Below are 20,938 nucleotides of genomic sequence, written 5' to 3'. Positions count from 1 at the left end.
ATTCATGAATTTATCAACTAGCCGTCATGTACATTCTTTGCATTTTGGAAAACTGAACCAGCTGAGCAACTCATGCTTGACATAGGGAAACCTTAATATACTGTTATCTCAGAGCCCAAACAGTCACTCTTCCACCTAAACTAGCATGTATGGTTTATTTAAACACAGGCCATTAATGGTATCAAGCGGTCCCCTATAAGTGTGACATCTTCAGCCAGTTCTGTCTTTTGAACAACAGCACTGTGTTTCAACATTAACTAGCATTCCTTTGGGAAAACGAGTCATTTCACATTCGTACAAGCGGCCTTCTTTAGATACTTCAGCTTTCATATAGTTGCCATTGTTATGTGCTGACGAAATAACTGGGCAACATCACTTTCATTCTTGCCACTTGCAGTTTAATTTGCCCATTGTAAGTGTTGGCCTAAAAATGTGCTGTTTGCGAAGAAATAGGGATTATCTCAAAGTCACCCTTACAGCTTGTGTCATAGCAGGAATCATTTGATCCCCTCTAGGTTGTGTGTTCTAAAAGTGTGATAAATAAGTAAATCATAGTTTTTAAATATGTTAAACAAAAATAAATACTACTACTGCTCCCAGAAACTCACAACTAGTAATACTGCGTTCCCCCAGGAGTCTGTGCAAAAAATGTGTAGGTGTCTGCCCCATTCCATTCTACTGTGACATGAGCAACAGGCCCATTCAATCAGGGGCCATTACTGTGTTTCAGACCACATACTCCAGGCCAGCGTGACCCATCCTGCATTAAATCACAGAGTGCTGAAATCAGGAAAGGGCAGACTAAATGGGAAACCTGGACTGTATTCCTGCCTTCTATATCATGTTTTCTCTCAGGACATATCTAAATGCCAAACCGTGAGCACCTTGGCACACTTAAAACCTCTCCGTCGAAGAGCATGCCATACTAAGAAAGGAAATAAAACTGAGACAGGCCAATGTACCCACAGCTTCAGTGAACTCATGCACTGCTCTCTGCATCCAGAGCCATCATCCCCTCAACCTGGAGCGTCCCGTGCAGGTAGGAGAGGTGGGGTGGGGGGAGTCGACAGTCCGTCGACTTCACCCTCCCTATCCTCTGCCCCGCCGCACCGCTCTTACCTGCACGGGTCGTTCCTGCCCCTAACCAGAGCCACCTCACCTAAATAACATCAACAAAGTGACTAATAGAAGCAAAGCACTGTTTAAGACTGTCCAGCGTAATTCAATCTTCATCAAAATCTGTAACTAGACCACACCCCATCTTGCCTGCTTGACTTTGTCACCGTCTTTCACACCTTCGACCATCAAACAATGATTCTCAGCCTGGAAACACCTCACAGACTCATTGCTACAAGAGTTCTCGTCTTACCAACAACCACCAGTATGTCTCTCGCCATCTTCAGTGTTTACACGAAACTCCTCAACCTCATTTTCAACAACAAAAATGGCGACACCCATCAATACAGTGATAACACTCGACTCTACCTTAAAGTCTCCTCCAGGAATTACATTCCTTTGATTAACCCAGAATTGAATGTCAACTGCTTATCTAAAGTTCAGCCCTAAAAACGCTAAGTTAACCAAGTCACAGGTCGAAGCCTAGCTATTTGACATGAACCAAGACAGCTTCGCCCTTTTTTTTGTAGTTTTCTAAAGTAGGATTTCGACCCGAAGGTATCACTTTATATGGGCACCAGTTGCTTTAGAGGGGAACACAGTAATTTCGTTAGGCACTTGGAGGTTAAGTGATTTGCCCAGAATCACAGGATGTTGAGCGTCTCTGCTGAGGCTCGAACCTGGTTCCCCAGCTTCGAGGTCCACGCTGCAGCAATAGGCTACATCTGCCCTTCAGTTGACAGATAGTGTAAGCTCACTTGGATTCAATCTCAACACAGATTTTATCTTCAAAGAGCACACCAGCAGGCCTAAGACCGCAGTACCAGCTCGCCTACCTTAAAAAAAGTTAAACAGATTGAGAAACAACACAGCAGCCCCTGTTCCTCAGATACTAGCATGTAGGCATCATTTTCCTCAGTGGCCTGCTTGAGAAGAGTCTGCTTCCACGTAAAGACACCTACATCCTACAACACATCTCAACACAAGCTTGAATCATATGACACAGTCACAGAAAAATTACACTGGCTCTGCCTCCAGGCTTGTATCTCCTTCAAACCCAGCTACATCCACTACAAGGAAACGCATATATACAAGAAAGAAAAAACCAGACGGCATGTCCTGTCAGTCTACGCTTCTAGTATATGACATAACAGGTCTACTGCAGGGGTGGCTCCTCCATTAGGAGGGAGGAGCGTTACCCCACTGCTTTCTCGCAAGGCCGGACTGGGAACCACAACCAGCCCTGGCAAAGTGCTCGGCCTGCCCCCCCACCCCCCCACACTCGGGGGGTTGGAGGTGCCACCGAGCTCTTTCCTGGGGCTGGTTTTCGGCCGATTTTGGTACATAGCCGATTTTGCAGCTGTGTTACAAAAACGGCCCTGTAACAAAAATGGCCCCTAGGGGCCCAAAACCGGCCCCCACCGTGCGACACACCGGGGGATTGCCCGGTGCCCACTATGGCCAGTCCGGGCCTGCTTTCTCGCAGTGAGAGAAGCAGTAACATAAAATGGTATTTTTAAATACCATGTTATGTTTCTGATTCTCGCACTGCGAGAAAGCAGAATGGTATGCCTGGATGGGGGCGGGCGGTTGGGCGTTTAGTTGAGGAGTGGCTTGCCCAATGCTGTGGGCCCTGACTGAGTATTCAGCCTCTAGGGCCGACCAAAACAGTCATGCGCGATATGGATTTTCTCTATGTAGGCTGCATGCATCCCATATAGGGAAAATGGCCTCCCCAGAGGAGCCCGGCTTGGCGCCATCCTCACTAATCACAACGCTGCCATTGCAGTGTTGTGATTGGCTTAGGGTAGGGGAGGAAGGTTGCCTTCCTGCAGGAGAGCAGGAAAATAGCAGAAAAACGCAGGACCCGGCCAGGAGCAGAGGCGGCACGGGACCCAGTATGGTACGTTTGCAGAATGAAGCCCTCCATGGCAGATGGAACCCAGCCAGGGGTCTCCAACCTTTTCAGTACTGAGAGCTACTTATGTTTAATGAAACGCATTGAGAGCTACTAATATTATTAGTCTTGTATAATCTCAATGTTGTTTTTAATTCAACCAAGTTATAGCTTTCTAATTTAATAAGCTAGGCTGCACACAGGTGAGCTACTCAAAAATAGCTGGAGAGCTACAGTAGCTCAGGCGCTACTGGTTGGAGATCCCTTAAAGTACTTCCAGTGTTAACAGATAACCTATTAATGCACTGCAGATGTAAATGAAGAGGGTAAAACAATGAAATAATATATTTGTTGAGGGAATTCAAAGCCATATAGAAGCCGCTTGTTTAGAAAAACTTGATCGCTTCTTCCCATCACTATTTCTAGTCTGCACGTTTCGAGAAGGGCACAAAAATGCATGTATCTTAATGCCCAGTGAATAAGTTGGAAATTCGAGAATCTACAAAAAAAATCTTCTTCCGAACTAAAATCAGACGAGATGAGAGTTATTGTTTAGGGCATAGCTTCTTATATAGAAGTGTGCATTTAAACTTACGTGGCTTCGATATGAAAACGAGCAAGTGTGTAGTGAAACTCTTGTTTTAAATGAATCGTTTGAAAACAATCTATGAATAGTTTTCATGCATGACTTTCGTTTGAATTCCAGTACTAAAGTTTATTTATCTGGTCCATTTCACTGTGGGAGGCTACTGGAGAACGTACATATATCAGGCCTCTTGTCCTCCATTACTCTGTCCAAACTGTACTAAAAACACGAAGATCCCAAACAAACTTTGGTTCAAATAGGTCATCTGGCGCTAAAACTGTGAGCCTCTCAAAAAGACTATTCCAATGGAAAAGGAATTTAAGTCCTATCTGAAAAGGACCTAATCATGTGTCTGTAAATCTATGCAAACAAACATGTATGCATGTATCTGCCATACAAAGACCCTAGCCTGAGTAGAAAGACGTCACCTAATGGGCACTGGGCCAGGTGAATGAAGTGAATTTTTTAGCATTTCAATGTGAGTTCTCACATTTTCTTGTAACTGTCAATGAGCTTCTATCAATATATCTATCGACTGCTCTATCTATCCACTGTTCTATCTATCTAACCACTGACCTATCTATATATCTTTCTATCTATCTGGGAAGCAAACACTTAGTCATTGACAGTGATTATTATCATCATTGTATAGTACTTCCCACTGTATTAAAGGCCCTTGAATGCCCTGTGGTTCCAATTGTGCTAGCCACTTTCAGTAACTTTTAGTGTCAGATATATACCCTACCACAAATATTAAATTATCCTGCGCCCAGTCTCACCTTGTTATTTATTCAAGAACAAACTCCAGGATACTTGATTAGTTGTTTGTTAGACCCTCACATATTCTATTAGCTTCATGATTCATCATCTGCTTCCATCCTGGTCCCTAAAACCGGGGTGAGCTCAATCATATTTCAGGGAGCACTTTAAGCTATAGTCAAGGGGAAGGATAAATCAAGGGGAAGGGACTACTATACTTCCCCCCAGGAGCACCAATAATTCATAATTTTAATCTTGACTGTGATACCCAGTAATAAAGGGATACCAGGATATCTCCAGGCATTTTTATCCTTCTCACTCCCAGTGCCACAATATCTAAAAGTGAGTTGGATTATAACCTGAAGCAACACACAGTTCTGCAATGCACTGACTTGTATTTCTTTGCAACAAAGGTGTATTCCATGGGTGGTGCATAGTCATTCCTATGCGCCCAGGGATTTTAAGATAAATCCTTTTCTACGAAGAATTGTATATATTTGTGGCAAAATCCTGCGACTCCTAGAGGCAGGCGTAACAAGAAGAAATATTTTAATTTCTCCTCATTCTTCTTACTTGGCATGTGTGCTGCATTCTACAGCAAACATACAATGTGGGAAACACCTTTAAAGCATAGTTTTGTACTGGAAGGGACTCCTCCCAGTCCAAAACGTATGCTTCCCACAACACAGACACCCTTGCACTATGGCGCACAGGAGTTTGTATGGCAGCTAAAAGTGCATAATCAGAGGGAGAGAGTAGGACAGCCGCACATTTTAGTAGATATGGTGCTGTTCTGCTTCCCCCATTCAAGCAACACGGTGCAGCAGATTTATGTAAATCTGGTCCGTTGTCTTCTAAGGGCCAGAGACATCGCTCACATGCCTGTGAGCAACCTTTTCTCAAACTACCTGAAGGAAATTAAGCCCCCCCCCCCCCCCCCATGAACATTTAAAGGTAGTACAGCTGTGGCCCCCACAATGTCCTCTGTATGATCATGGGCCTCTTTTGTAGCATTGCAAGGTGCATAACATTTGCAAAAAGGTATGCTACACTTTAATGTATATTGATACATGTATATTGACAATGTATATTGATGTGTGTGTGTGTGTGTGTGTGTGTGTGTGTGTGTGTGTGTGTGTGTGTGTGTGTGTGTGTGTAGAGAGAGAGAGAGAGAGAGATAGGTCCAGTGGAATTTTCGGCAGCCCTTCTGTTTTTATTCTAACTTGCACATCATTTTTTTTATTTTCTTTACTTAGACAAGACCTTTTGATGTTATTACAGTACTCCCTGCTGCGCCTGGACTATCATGGCAATGTGCAGCTTTTGAGACCAAATAATGTATTTTTTTTTACATTTAGCCAAACAATTATTTTAGATTGATGAGGGCTCTATAATTTCCCCAACAAAGTTTTACAGAAAACACAACATTAAAAAACAAACCTTGACAAAGCCAAAAGGCTGGCAGCCTAGGATGACCTATCAGCTTTGCAAAGGCTTGTTAAAGATAGCGACACCTTACAATTTCCATTACACACACAGGTGTTGCGACAGAGATAGGAGGGGTAATTTCCAATAAAAACAAGTACAGTTTGCTGTAACTAGACTAACTTAGTTCTAAGTCGTTGGTGCCATAAAGCAATTAGGCCTCCAGGACATAGCCGTAAGTGATTACGTTGTAATTATTAATTTGCACGAGGGCTCCCTATCTCCCTCCCCGCGAGCGATGGCCTCCGGGTGTCCACAGGTTGCAGCGCTCTCGCGCCTGCGCCGGGGCTCGCTGTGTGCTCAAAGCTCATCCGGGCCCTCTGCGCGCGGACGGCGCAGCGCTCCCTAATGGCCGGGGAGTGGCGGGGGCATTGTTGCACCCTATCTGGGGTGCACGTTAGCAGCCTCAGCACTCAGCAGTCTGGGCCTGTGCGCGTGATAAGGCCGATGGGGTGATAGCAGCTCCGCTCCCAGCACCCTGAGAAAGTCCCCCACCCGAGGCCTGCCTGTGTTTGCTGGCGGCGTCCTTGGGCCGGGTGATTTATAACCAGCCAGCACGTAGGTTCATTTGCTTTTTTGTTAATGTTTGTCTAGCTCAGCGACTGTGGTACGCGTTATTTTCGACTCGCATTTCTACGGGTAAAGCACGTTCCTTTGGAGTCCGGTTTTACTTTACACGCAGCCGCATTCATCGATCGCATTTCAAAATATTAATTTTACAAGCAGAATATGCGGCACGACTTGTTCGGTGTGCATAGGACTGAAAAAACAGTACTGTGAAAGTGACTTTTAGACAGACCTGGCTTTTTAGCCAGCAGAGCGGAGCATGCTGGGACTTGTAGTGAAGTTGCTCCCCTGGTTTAAACAAGTGGGCATAGAAGTCCCAATTAGCTAAAGGAAATGGTAATCACCTTATGACGTGTCAGTTGACAGCTATAGTGAGTGCCATGCACGCCAAGAACTGCAACACTTTAAAAGACAATCGGTGCAGTGAAGACTTCACTTCGTTTTGCTTCCTGATACTTGAAGTTTCGAATTCCCACTATTAATTTAGGGCTACATGAACCAAAATTCAAAGAAATTCAGACTCTCACGCCTGACATGGAACAGCATCAGCGTGAAAGCTCTAAAGTCCACTCTTTGATTACGTCACTGTTGTTGTACACACTGAATTCACGAGATGAGAGAACAATTTGCTTGGGTAAAATAATTTACCATTCATAGTATATCGAGGAAAGCTGCGAAGTGACTCGAAGTCGAGTGTGAGATTTCCAGCTAGCATTTTAATCAATAACACATTGCATATTGGGACTTTTAAACCCGCGACATTAATGAGAACAGTAAGTCTATAATATCCATTATGCTATGCGTGGTTAAAAACATAACTGGTTAACTATATATAAGGCACTCTCATAACATCCTTGCTCATATCTGTGCCCTATAACAATCTAAATAGATCAAATTTATAAAAACTGAAGGTGTCGCGTGCTCTGGTGCCCCTCATATGCTATTTAAGGCCTAGGAGTGTACCCCTTTCTTCTTTGGTGCAGGCAGGCCCTAACCTCGTTTGTCCTCCCCTCCACTACCTACCTCAATATGTTATTTGTTTACACTAAACTAAAATGGAGCTGGCCAGATTTTGGTGCTGGGCATTGCCCACTTTTAGTAACCCCCATGGCTTGACCTGAGGGCACCAGCCTTCTAGAGAAGAGCATCTTTTTTGGAGGGGGTGGGGTAAATCATCTTTTGATCAAGGATTGGATGCGAAGAAACCAAGCTTCTGTACCAGCGGATGCAGGGAGCAGGAGCTGGTGTACGGGTGGCGTGCGGACAAGGGGTGAGGAGTTTTATTTAGGGTGGAATGACTGGGAGAAGTTTATATAAATGTCATCCATTTATATTATTTATTAGCCTTAACAATGTGAACGGAAAGGTTGTAGAACAGGATAATTGGCAATGTTTAAATATGTCGAAACATTTTCAAATATGCCTAAACATATTTAAACATTGCAGTTCAGCTCTCTCACCTCTTTTTACACATACTCCCAGTCAAGATACACATGACAAAAGTTGTTAGTGATGAGCCATTACAAAGTGACTTACTGCCGCTCATATTTTTTACACTCAAAACAAAGCATGATGCTTCTCTTGGCCAAAGACTGGCCCCCTCCGAGGTCACTTGAGGCCCCTCGCCCCCCCCTAGGAGGACCCACACCCTGGTTTGAAGACTTCTGCATTAGGCTGATAAGTCAATTAAAGGCTGTGCTGCATACACGAGGTTCATCTTCCAAGGGCCTGATGTCACGTTTCACACCTTCTGCCTTTCCAGGCTTATTCAACAGCCCTTTACATGCTGAGGTGTTTGAGCGCCCTCGTGATATTCTACTTGGTGCTGTGGCACAGAGGATGTGCACATCTCACCAGCATTGTGTGCCCATTCACGCAGTCTGTTCGCTCCCTTACAGGGTGGCAAAGTAGCAACATCACAAAATAATGTGATGGACGAAGTCTTGAAACTTTTCAAACACTCACCCTCCGTCACAGATCTAGGTTCAATCCATTGTTATTTTGCTCGCCACATGTTCCCAGTTCAGACCCAGCCATATGCAAATTAGTCCTGACGCAGCTCTTTATGGGAACAGTCCAGCCTGAACTGCCAGGCCAGGTCCTCCCTGGACCAGAAACAAGCATCCTGGGTCCGGTTTCGGGGTAGCGAAGTGTTCTGGTTTGTACTGTGTTCCTCGGTGCCTCTTTGAGTGCATGGTTGAAAAGCGTGTTGGTTGTGGTGTGGCCTTTAAGGGAGCTGTTGTGAAAGATGTTTGGAGGCGTGAACGTGCGAAGAACCATCTTTTAGTGCTCTCCAGGTTTCTCGATAATGTTTACACTTTTCAGGCAGGACATGTGTTTCACATCTTAGCGGCTTGGGTTGCGAGGGAGCTCCTTCCAGCACCAGGTGTTTTAAACAGATGATAGAGAAGAGTGGAGCTGGTCTGGCGGGAATAGATTTTTTGCTGAAAGAAATCGAGAGCTGAGGTGTGAATGGTGTGATGAGTTATTCTCATAGCTTTGAGGGTGATCCATCGAGCCGCAGACAGCCAGCGCTGAGACTGGAGTGCTGGTGAAATGCACAGCCAGATATTGGGGTCAGGAGCTGCCAGGCTGGTGCATTCTGGATTCTCTGTAGCTTCTGAGTCCCTTGGCGGGAGCCTGAGAGGTGTACAGCTGGTTTACTTTAGAGAGGAGAGTAGGGTGGTTGATGGTGGCTTGTCTCCTTTTGTGGAATCCTAGATAAGAGAAGGTTTAAAATTGGCATCGCATAACTCCGTTCATTTGAGGGATCAGGCGATGCTCGTATCTACAGCCTAGGAAAGCTGTTGAATAAGAAGCAAGCACATGAGAGTGACAAAAAGTCCAACCAATGGTAAGCAATGGGCTGTCCAAGCCACTCCAGATTCTTGGTAAGTCCACTATATGTCTTTCACAACCAGGTGTAGCTGTCTGGTAGGCTCGAGCTCAAAATTCAGTGATGGTCGGGGCTCGCACCCCAATAGATTTTGAGTCTGTAGAGCTAAAGGGCTGAATGGATAAGTCAGAGATGGTAGTGAAAAGAGGACAGGCGGTGAGGCAAAAGACTAGTTGAATATGCATCCAAAAGCACGGCACGCAGACAATGTGAGCTGCTACTGAACTAGTTCCACATTTACAATGTAAAGTTGCCAAAACAGCATCAATATATCGAACACGGGTTTAGAGCACATCAGTTAACTTCAAAGCATACATTCCACTGACACTGTAGTGTAACTAACCCCATATTTAAAAGGATACTCAATAGGGCACGTGTAGACATGTTATTTTGTCTATATTTTCTCGTAAAGCGATGCACTGTATTGTCAAATGTTCTCCTTGTTAATTGAATGTTGGATGAATCTTCTGAAATGAGTTATCCAAAAACGATTATAAAAAACGCCACTATAAGGTTTTCTCTTTTTAAGGGTGGTTAACCTGCACACGAATCCGATGGCGTTTTAAGCACTGCGCTTCACATAATCAATGCTGCGCGTGTCACACCACTGTGCTAGACGCTAGAAGTCATCCTTGGCATTTTTTGAAGGCGTGCGCCATCTACTGGTCAGTGTTGGGAAAAATTGCACTAACTAAAAACATGAAGTATTTATTATAAGGAAGCTTCCTAGGAGGAAACATACATTACAGCGATGCCTTCCAATGTTTTGCTGTCTAATCATGGAAGATGTTAAGAAATCATTTTAGAGAAATACCAGTGGTTTAATTGGAACTACCTCAAACCGTAAAGGCACAGCAGATATATTTGTTTGAAAACGTCTGGCATGTTTCGAGTAACTATCTATTACATTGAGTTGCATGCGTTCTTGTGAAACTATAAGGACATTAATTCTGTAGACATTGTAACATAAACCGTCATGTTTAGTTTGAAAAAGTTATTGAAATGTGCATGTAAATATATTGTCGTCTGTGGCATTCATAATATTTGATGTCTTTACAAAACTAGCCTTGGTACCAGCAGACCCGGTGTTTCAGCACTCTGGACAGTTGCCTACGGACTCCATGGTCAAACTCGGCTACCCTCCATCCCAAAACTCCCAGTCTAATCATTTGTGTGAGTATAATCTATTTATTGAGCCAATGTTTAGGACAAATGTTTACGTTTACACAACTGAAGAACAGCACCTTAATATCTTACAACGTTTCAAGAAAAATGTATTGTTGGTCCGATTTGCAAACAGAACGAATCTAAGCTCCACTCACACTTTTGGTTTCTGGGTGTGTGAGTGCACACATTGGGATTAATTTGAAAAAAAATGAGTACATTTACACCTAGAGGCTTACGATGCTGTAGGTGTCCTCATTTTTTTCTTCTAATTATCAAAGGTTTCCCACCGGAAACCCTCGACAGACAGACGTTCCAGACCCACACCAAGAAAACATTTCAGTCTATGCAATTCCAGCTCGTTCAATTGCACACGGGGAAATGCCATCATGTACGTGCAATTCCCTTTTCTTCCCTTCTTTTTTTCTCCAGGGTGGAAAATTTCCGCGCGGAAAATATCTTTCCTCAACCCTCTATTATTTTAGGGAGAATTCGCTACTCCATCTCATCATGGGGAACCACGCACAGCTGTCCTTGTCAGGAGTAAAGTTCCAAGTTATTCTAGGATGGTAATGATTCATAAAGGTACTTACGAGTGTGATTGTGTTCCCTTTAATCACACGCAGGGGGTATATAGAGTACACAACTACAATAGTGGAAAATTCCCCAGTTTTGAAAAACTGCCCTCACTCACATACCGAAGTATGTGACATGCTTCATCATAGGGCCTGCTATTGTGTTTCCTTCCCATTTTGGAAAGAGATTTACTTCTGCCCTTGTCAGGAGTAAAGTTCCAAACGTTTCCAGCGCGAAAAGTTGCAGAGAAGACTTTGTGACAACCCACAAAATTATGGTGGGCACACAATCACAGTGAATTCCCACCCTGGAATAGCTTCCCTCCCACATGACTGGAGTTTCTCCTGCGAAAATATGTGCGTGAATAATTCCTTTCAAGAGTGTAAATCCAGATTCTGAACATTCCTCACGGAGTTGGGGGCACTGAGTTGGCTGCCCACCTACAAACACATAATGCATGTGGTAGAAGAAAGGATAGCGTGTGTATAAAAATAATCTTGCAGCCAAAGAGATGTTCTCTGCTGTTTACAGTGTATTCAAGTATTCGATTACATCAATCATTGAAAAATATCACATTGACACCCAAAAAGTAACCTTAAGGCATTTGTACTTACAATGCTACCAGATGTTCTAAGTTCCTCTCCGCTCGCTTTTCTGTATTTCATTATTAATGCAAAATATAAAATGATTTTAGTGGAGTCCTGTGTGTGTGAGTGAGCATTTATTTGATGTACTTTTGTCAGATTTTCACTTGCACATTTAGAGAATAGTGTTTTTGTTCTTAAAAGGCAAACTGCAATGCAGCACTGTCAAATGTTTACACATTGTGGCATGGTGATGACACCAATGTCTGTCCCTGAAAGGGAGATATACTCTGCCATTATCTGTGTGGCCTTTCGCGGAATGCTGAAATAATATCATATACTCACCCCCAGTTAAGAGATCTGGGTATAAATCCATCATTCTTTTGCTCACCATGCCATTTCAGTTTGGACCCAGCCATATGCAAATCAGCCTTGACCCTCCTCCCTTGGAAACAGCCCAGCCTGAACTGCCAGGCCAGGTCCTCCCTGGACCAGAAACAAGCATCCTGGGCTCGGTATTGGGGTAGCAACCCTCATCAGCCAGGCTGGCTTGACTCCGGTGGCATGGTGAGCACAGGACCCATTTCGGGGCATATGGATGGATCCAAACTGGGGTGGCACGGTGAGCAAAAGAACAATGGATTTAACCCACATCTCTTGACTATGGCTAAATATTTCATTTGTTCTGCAATGTGTCCATCATTAGTGTAGCTTGTGCTTACATATAGCAGCTATTTATTTCTAAGAATGTTTTAATAGTTTCAGTAGAAAGTATGCATTGATAGGCATAGGCACATTATCCGACATTTTTCGCATAGAGGAAGTGTTAATATTGGCCCTTAAAAGGTAAAGTAAAAATGCACGGTTTTCTGCTATAAAATGTAATAGTGCATATCTTATGTAAATGTCTTTTCACATTTATATTGCAGACGAATACCAATACAGTTTTTTAGGTTTGTATGATTTGTAGACTCTGGGCATACAATTATCTTCAAGCATATACTAAAATATGCATATTTTCCAGACAGTATTGATCAAATGTCACCTCGCCAGGTTCTGGAAACAGGCCACCACTAACCATTACACATGAGTAGCAATGCATGTCCTCAAGAGCTACCCATTCACGTTTTATGTAGCAGTGTAGAAGCCACTGTCAGGATAGGAGTGGCACAGAAGAGCTTGTACAACATACACATCGAGCTGTCTGGAGGCCGTGGTAAGGCAAAGATCTTTATAGGAACCTCGGCTCTCCAGGGGGTTGTACGACCAACCTCGGCGCTTTATTCGTCAAGAGGGTCAGTGGTAGTCAGAAAACAACAAATACAGGAGAAAAACAGCCGAGCTAAAAGCCAAGGCAAAAGTAAATCCAACAACACTGAGGATTGTAGAACTAGAAAATGCAAAAAGATCAAAGATGAATAAGAACAAAAAGAAATAACAGGACCTAACCAGAACCCAGCATCGCTGTCCAATCAATCTTCATAGTTGGAGTTTTTTAATATGGCATTTGGACGTTCTTAGCAGTGCAAGGCTCTGACAGGAACCACGCGTGGAGGAGACGTGGCAGCGTTAAGTGCCCGTTTGTGGTATTCCATGGAAAGTTAACTTCGTGCTGAAAATTTCTTATAGTGAAAAGTCCATTAATATGTCCTCAGAGTTTTCGGTGGAACGGAGAATATCACGGAGTCAAGCAGTGGTCATAGTTGTTACATAGATGACATTTCAAACCTAGAAATCCCATTGATAGTTCTGGGTCAGCTGTCCCACAGTCATAGGGATGGAGGTAGTGACCCTGGGGATACTTCTGGCTGCATGAGAGCACCAGGTCTGCACCGGGCATCGGATATAAAACAAATGTCTCTCAAAGACAGCATTATGAACTGGAGCTGCGTTTGTGTCCACAGCAAATGGTGCACATTTGGTATGATGCTGATCTGCACTTCTTGATAAGCACTTTTAGCAGTTAGATGATGAATTTGAGAAGCTTTGTGTCAAGTCTCTGACAAAGACCTAAGGTTTTGGGTCGGCAAACGTTCACACGCCTTAGGCGGATGGGCTGGTGGCACCACAGCTATCACGCACCGAATCCCAGTGGAGGGTGAACAGGTCAGGGCATAGCCTGTCCTCTGCTGGAAGCTCTTTATCAGCTCTCCATCAGCCCTTGAGCAATGGCTGGAAGCAAATCCTTTTATATCAGGTAGTTTACAGCACCCTGTGTCAGCGCCCCGCTTGTGGTGGGTAGTGCCACCACTCGGAAGGTATGCACTCAAGTTGTTGTGTCGCGGAGTCAGCACCGGAGCACTTCTGAGTCTTTGCAGAATGTGGTCACACTCAATAGCAGCTGCAAGCCACTCTGTACCTATTGTAAGTGCAAAATCAATATTGTGCCTACCCCTGCTCTTAGGGTTAAGGTGAGCCAGTAAAGTTATTCAGCTGTTCTGTAAAAACTAAACTTCCATACCCAATATGTTGTTCAACTAAAATATACACAACTCGATCTATTTAGGAAAACCTTCACAGAATGCTCCTGGCATCTGTGCAGATGCAAACTCCTCATATCACATACAGCTCAGCCCCGAGCAGAGGATGCAATGCCTGCTCTGAGGTGCTCTTGATGGGGGAGCCACATCAGGACATGGTAGGCGTGACAAAATAGATGGCAAACTGGATCTGATTTACACTGCAGGCAGCACAATCTCACTAGTCTCTCGCTGGGAGAGCAAGGTGATCCCCTTCCCCAAGTCCGGGATTTTCAATAAGCTACATCCAAGCTAGAGAAAGTCAAACTCAGGCACAAACTCAGAGAAACCCCTCACAGAATTCCCTCTCTCAAACTCCCCAACAGATCTCCTCATAAGAAACCCCATCATACATACAGCCACAGCCACATCATACATACAGCCACATCATACATACAGCCACAGTCACATCATACATACAGTCATAGCCACATCATACCATACAGCCACAGCCACATCATTCATACAGCCACATCATACATACAGCCAGAGCCACATCATACATACAGCCACAGCCACATCATACATACACCCACAGCCACATCATACATACAGCCAGATCATACATACAGCCACAGTCACATCATACATACAGCCACATCATACATACAGTCATAGCCATATCATACATACAGTCACAGCCATATCATACATACAGCCACAGCCACATCATACATACAGGCACTACCATATCATACATACAGTCACAGCAATATAAAACATACAGTCACAGCCATATCATACGTACAGTCACAGCCATATTGTACGTACAGTCACAGCCATATCATACGTACAGCCACGTCATACGTACAGTCACAGCCACGTCATACGTACAGTCACAGCCACGTCATACATACAGTCACAGCCACATCATACATCCAGTCACAGCCACATCATATGTACAGCCACATCATACGTACAGTCACAGCCATATCATACGTACAGTCACAGCCACATCATACGTACAGTCACAGCCACATCATACATTCAGCCACAGCCGTATCATATATACAGTCACAGCCACATCATACATACAGCCACAGCCGCCATATCATACATACAGCCACAGCCATATCATACACAGTCACAGCCATATCATATTGTCAGTCACAGCCACATCATATTGTCAGTAACAGCCACATCATACGTACAGTAACAGCCACATCATACGTACAGTCACAGCCACATCATAGCCATATCATACACACAGCCAGAGCCATATCATACACACACTCACAGCTACATCATACGTACAGTCACAGCCACATCATACATACAGTCACATCATACGTAGTCACAGCCACATCATACATACAGTCACAGCCACATCATACATACAGTCACAGCCACATCATACACACCGCCACAGCCACATCAGACATACAGCCACAGCCACAGCCACATCATACACACAGCCACAACCACATCAGACGTACAGTCCCAGCCACATCATACATACAGTCCCAGCCACATGATACGTACATTCACAGCCACATCATACATACAGTCCCAGCCACATCATACATACAGTCACAGCCACATCATACGTACAGTCACAGCCACATCATACATACAGTCACAGCCACATCATACGCCACATCATACATACAGTCACAGCCACATCAAGGATACAGTCACAGCCACATCATACGTACAGTCACAGCCACATCATACTTAGTCACAGCCACATCATACTTACAGTCACAGCCACATCATACATCCAGTCACAGCCACATCATATGTACAGCCACATCATACGTACAGTCACAGCCATATCATACGTACAGTCACAGCCACATCATACGTACAGTCACAGCCACATCATACATTCAGCCACAGCCGTATCATATATACAGTCACAGCCACATCATACATCCAGTCACAGCCACACCATATATACAGCCACATCATACATACAGCCACAGCCGCCATATCATACATACAGCCACAGCCATATCATACACAGTCACAGCCATATCATACACACAGTCACAGCCACATCATATTGTCAGTAACAGCCACATCATACGTACAGTAACAGCCACATCATACGTACAGTCACAGCCACATCATAGCCATATCATACACACAGTCACAGCCACATCATATTGTCAGTCACAGCCACAGCATACATACAGTCACAGCCACATCATACGTACAGTCACAGCATCGCAGCCACATCATACATACAGTCACAGCCATATCATACACACAAATGGTCACCAGAGGCCTTTCCAGGTTATATGGCCATCCAACGAGCTGGGATTTCAGTCACTACTCCAGGCAACCCCCCAACGTTATCACTCACCTCTAAATGGCTGCACATTCCATCAAGGTCTTACAACTTCCCTAATAACCTACCCAGTCACAAAGCAGCTCACACTTGGTTTTCCTGCCCCGTGGCAGTTTGGGCAAGACCTGTTTTGAGGGATACACATTGAACCCTCCCTTTACAGGTGGATGGGACAACATACCTACTTCCCAACAAGCAAACATAAAATTACAGTCATGCCATCGGCACTCCACGGAGCTGGTTCAGATAAAAAACACTCTGCTATACCATGCACGTTTAGAGCCCCCTCTAGGTATTACGCATTGCTATAAAGAGGCATGTGTGTGGCACACAGAAATCACAAGTAAAAATCGTATTGCCATTTTGTACCACATTTCAGAGAGTTATCCAGCTGTCATCTTGTAATACTCAAAAGACAAGTTGAAGCTAGTGTTTGGTTGCTGAAAGTGTTAGCAGGTTAATGTTTACCTTTCATGTAATTGCCACATTAGCTCTGTAACTAACAGAACAGTGACACATTGAATTTACTTTTCCCTATATGAATAGTTTATTCTTGAACAGGACCTACGTTTTTAAACCTCACAAAAATGTCATTACAGAGGCTGGAGGCAAACATAACACTTTAGGTAGTATGAGAAAGTGAATGAATAATTGTGGTAGATGATAGTCCACCATGAGGAATATCGTCACTATCTTGTTCAGTTGAGTTAAAGGTTTCAATAGTTTAAATCTGAGTTGAACCCCTGGTAGTTATGGTACAGAGCAGATAGTAAAAATCAAAAGCACAACACAATAAAAAATCCCACTACATTTTAGGAAAATAGAGAATAATTTAATAAACAAAATCACAACAAAACAACAAAAATCCAATGAGATGAACCAGAAATGTGAATTTTCAAGTTTTACATGAAAAGAGAGCCAAAAAGCACCAAAGGTAGTCAGTGGCTTGATTTTAGACCTACTACAATGAAGTGCAGATTGGTAAAATCAACCTGCTTGGATATTTTACAGTGGGACTTCAGTTTTTTTCTGGAAGTCAAGATCCCTCAGTGGGGCAAGTCAGTAGGTTGTATCCGAAGAGGGTTCCCCCACATTGGCTTGATTCAAATTTTCACCCCCAGGGAAGTCCTCTTGCTTGGGTAGTTTTGGCTTTTTTACCTGGTTGCGATTTCTACCATTGGACTTAGTCTCTTTTTCAGAGCTCTGAATCCTCCGGAGGGGGAATGGGGGCTGCAGGCTGTATCGAACAGCGCTCCTCAAGGCCTGATCCCTTCTCGGTGAGGTCCTGCTGCATTGGATTTGCTGCTGCAAGGAACTTCAGAGTGGGGGGAACCTGTTTTTACAGCCCAGCATCAATGTAACTTGGTGGGTAGGCTTTGCAGGCTTGTCCTATTCCTCCTGCGGTCTGAAGTCCAATAACGTTCTAAGACCAAGAATTTTTCAGGATATTAGGTGGAGTACACTGAACAAGGGTCCGAACAGCTCAGGAACAGCACTTGGGGTCAAGACTTACTCCAGCAGAGGCCACCAGCAGGGTCCAAGGCATATTCAGTTTGAACTGGTGAGCTGGGCTTTTCCAGAAAAGGGCTTATAGCAGGTCAGATTGTTGTGCCCCTTTATCATAACAGGAAGTCCCTGCCCCTTGGGAGTCCACTTCTTTGTTCAGGCTATAGGAGCAGGTCTTTCAGGTCTACTCACAGGGTTCAACCAGCAGGTGCGGTTATTCTTTCCTCCACAGATCGAGAGTGTTTTGAGGAATGTGCCACATTTATGCCTGTCACTAACCTGTGGGTGGGGTGACTCCTGCCCCCCGCCCCAAGCAATAGAGTAAATGTTCCCAGAGGTAACCACACTCTATTTTGCAGCTGTTCCTGTGCAGCCTGTTGTAAACAATCCCCCAGTGTCCCTTTCTGCCTAAATTTAAAATGCTGGAACTTTTCTCCCTTTGTGCAGAGCCAGTATGCCCACCTCAGAGGGGTGGCCAGGAAACTGAGCAACCCTTCCTCTATAGTCACTTCAAACCAGTTCTGGGGGCATCTGACTGGCTAGGGAAGCAAAGAAGAGGCATATGCAGGTTTCATGTGGCATCAGCCTGTGTCAGGTGTAGCCCCTTTTAAGTCATTCAAGTTCATGGGCCCTGCTCAAATGGTAATCTTACAAGAGAAACAGAAACACCTGCCCGTGCCCAGGCCTTTGTCTCTGCTCTGTGAGCTGTTTTCATTCCTAATTCGGAGTTTTAGCATTCTGAGAGCTGCAGCTGGATGCTACTGCAATATGGCCTCCAGATGCTCGAGGCAGGGGAAAGCTAACTGTCTAAAAGTACATTTTCCTTACTATTAAAAATCCAATTTCACTTGTGAATTGAGCTTTCAATGAATATTCCAAAGAATTCAGGAATGACATTTCTAGGTGTAGCATTATTAAATGTAATAGTGCATCCCAGTGTTCTTATATCGAACAGCCAGCCTTGCTACAGTGAAAATAGCTTTAGGGTGCTAATCACTGCAATAACATGTTAACTTGAAATGTATATGTGTCCTACTTCTAAATACCATGCGTCCTGCCTTGTGAGCTACAAGGCCTACATAAGGTGACTTATAAATATTTAAAAGTAAGCTTTTCACCTGCGTAAAGGGGTGATTGTGACAGGGGGGTTACAGATTTAAGCTGCAGCTGCCAGACTGCTGTGGCAGGCCAAGAGATGTGTTTACCTGGTCATGGAGTGGATGGCACAGTGGTGCTCTGGTCCATAGGATTCAGAAAAGGGGGTGGTGATGAACAGAGTGTCTGAATTAAGCAGACCACTCTTACCCAGTCCAAAGATCAGGGCTTGATCCATCACCGTTATTTATCTCACTGCACCATCCCAGCTCAGAACCTGGCTATATGCAAATCAGTCTGTCCCTGGCCCAGTGCATCATGGGAACAGGGCAGACTAAACTACCAAGCCAATTCTTCACCAGAAAGGAGACAAGCTACCGGGGACCAGTTTCTGGCATTTCAGCCGTCTTCGGCCCGGCTTGCTTGAATCCTGATGGTGCAGTGAGAAAGGGACTCATGTCTGAGTATACCCTGCCACACCTATAGTGGCCAAAAACGAATCAGAAAAGGGGGTGGTGATGAACAGAGTGTCTGAATTAAGCAGACCACTCTTACCCAGTCCAAAGATCAGGGCTTGATCCATCACCGTTATTTATCTCACTGCACCATCCCAGCTCAGAACCTGGCTATATGCAAATCAGTCTGTCCCTGGCCCAGTGCATCATGGGAACAGGGCAGACTAAACTACCAAGCCAATTCTTCACCAGAAAGGAGACAATCTAGCCCTGATCTCTTGACTGGGTGAGAGTATTCTGCTTAATTCAGAAACTCTGTCCATCACCACCCCTTGTTGTTAAATATTTTGTCCACCCTAAGCGTGGAAGGGTATACTCAGATGTGAGTCCCTTGCTCATCAAGCAAGCCGGGCCGACGACGGCTGAAATGCCAGAAACCGGTCCCCGGAAGCTTGTTTCCTTCCCAGTGTAAGAATTGGCTTGGTAGTTTGGTTTGCCCTGTTCCCATCATGCACTGGGACAGGAACAGACTAATTTGCATATAGCCAGGTTCTGAGCTGGGATGGTGCAGTGAGCTAAAAAACGGTGTTGGATCTAGCCCTGATCTCTTGACTGGGTGAGAGTATTCTGCTTAATTCAGAAACTCTGTCCATCACCACCCCTTGTTGTTAAATATCTAGTCCACAGGAGACATTTAACTTTCCATGTCATAGGTGTACTTTAGATACCTTATGCTACGGAAATATAGGAAAGTTAAATATGCCAATTAGGTGGTATCTCATTTAACATGTTTTTAGGATTTGGAGCACATGCCCTGGTGGTCAGCAGCGTTCCAGTGCAAAGTAAAAAAAAAACAGCAGCATCAGCCCTCAAAAAATGTGGGTGACCATGCAAAAAGAGGCACTTTCTCACAGGTAGAATCAATAAAGTGGTCACATTGAGGCTTATAAAAATAAAAAATATCCCCCTTTTTACCTGATAAATCTCCTGCAGCCTACAGATGTCTGAAAATACACCAGCTTCAGTTGGAACAGCTGATTTTTTTTCCACGCTATCCTTATTAAATAAGAGAGGTTCACAAGGCTTCCCGTGATCAGACAGATTGAGGGAGTTCAAGCAAATGTGGAAGTTTGCTTAATTATGTTGAAGTAGTTGTTAGGAACTTGCAGTCACACCCCTGCATTTTATTTACCTTCAGCTTGTCAGTAGATACCGTACAGCTGGATAGCATATGGTCTTGTACATGGCTGCTTTCTGTTTTGCTGTTACTTTTTTCTTCAAATCTCACTTAATAATCTGCTCAATAAATTCTTATGTACTTTGCAAAATATATTTTGTTTACATATCATATTAACATTTCCATAGACACTAACTGAATGTTATTGTTCCTTTCGCGTACCTCTCATATTTAATAAAGATGTTTGCAAGGCAGCAATAAAC

At 44.1% G+C, this 20,938-nt stretch overlaps 1 protein-coding gene across 2 annotated transcripts in view; it reads left to right on the top strand.

The window, feature by feature from the left end:
* The window catches only part of ONECUT1 (one cut homeobox 1), a 71,141-nt gene that overhangs the window by 20,350 nt on the left and 29,853 nt on the right, over positions 1 to 20,938 (top strand). For both annotated transcript variants that reach the window (XR_015308541.1, XM_086958314.1), the window contains exon 2: positions 10,372 to 10,479. Coding sequence is in view for 1 of the 2 variants with exons in the window: in XM_086958314.1 (XP_086814440.1) it covers positions 10,372 to 10,479 (108 nt within the window). In the remaining variant the exon portion in view is untranslated. The remainder of the gene's footprint in view (positions 1 to 10,371; positions 10,480 to 20,938) is intronic.

This window comes from Lissotriton vulgaris, chromosome 2_1 (genome assembly GCF_964263255.1).
Source record: "Lissotriton vulgaris chromosome 2_1, aLisVul1.2, whole genome shotgun sequence".
Classification (NCBI taxonomy): Eukaryota; Metazoa; Chordata; class Amphibia; order Caudata; family Salamandridae; genus Lissotriton; species Lissotriton vulgaris.
Note: the sequence above shows the minus strand (reverse complement) of the source record. Positions and strands in the feature narration are given on the sequence as shown.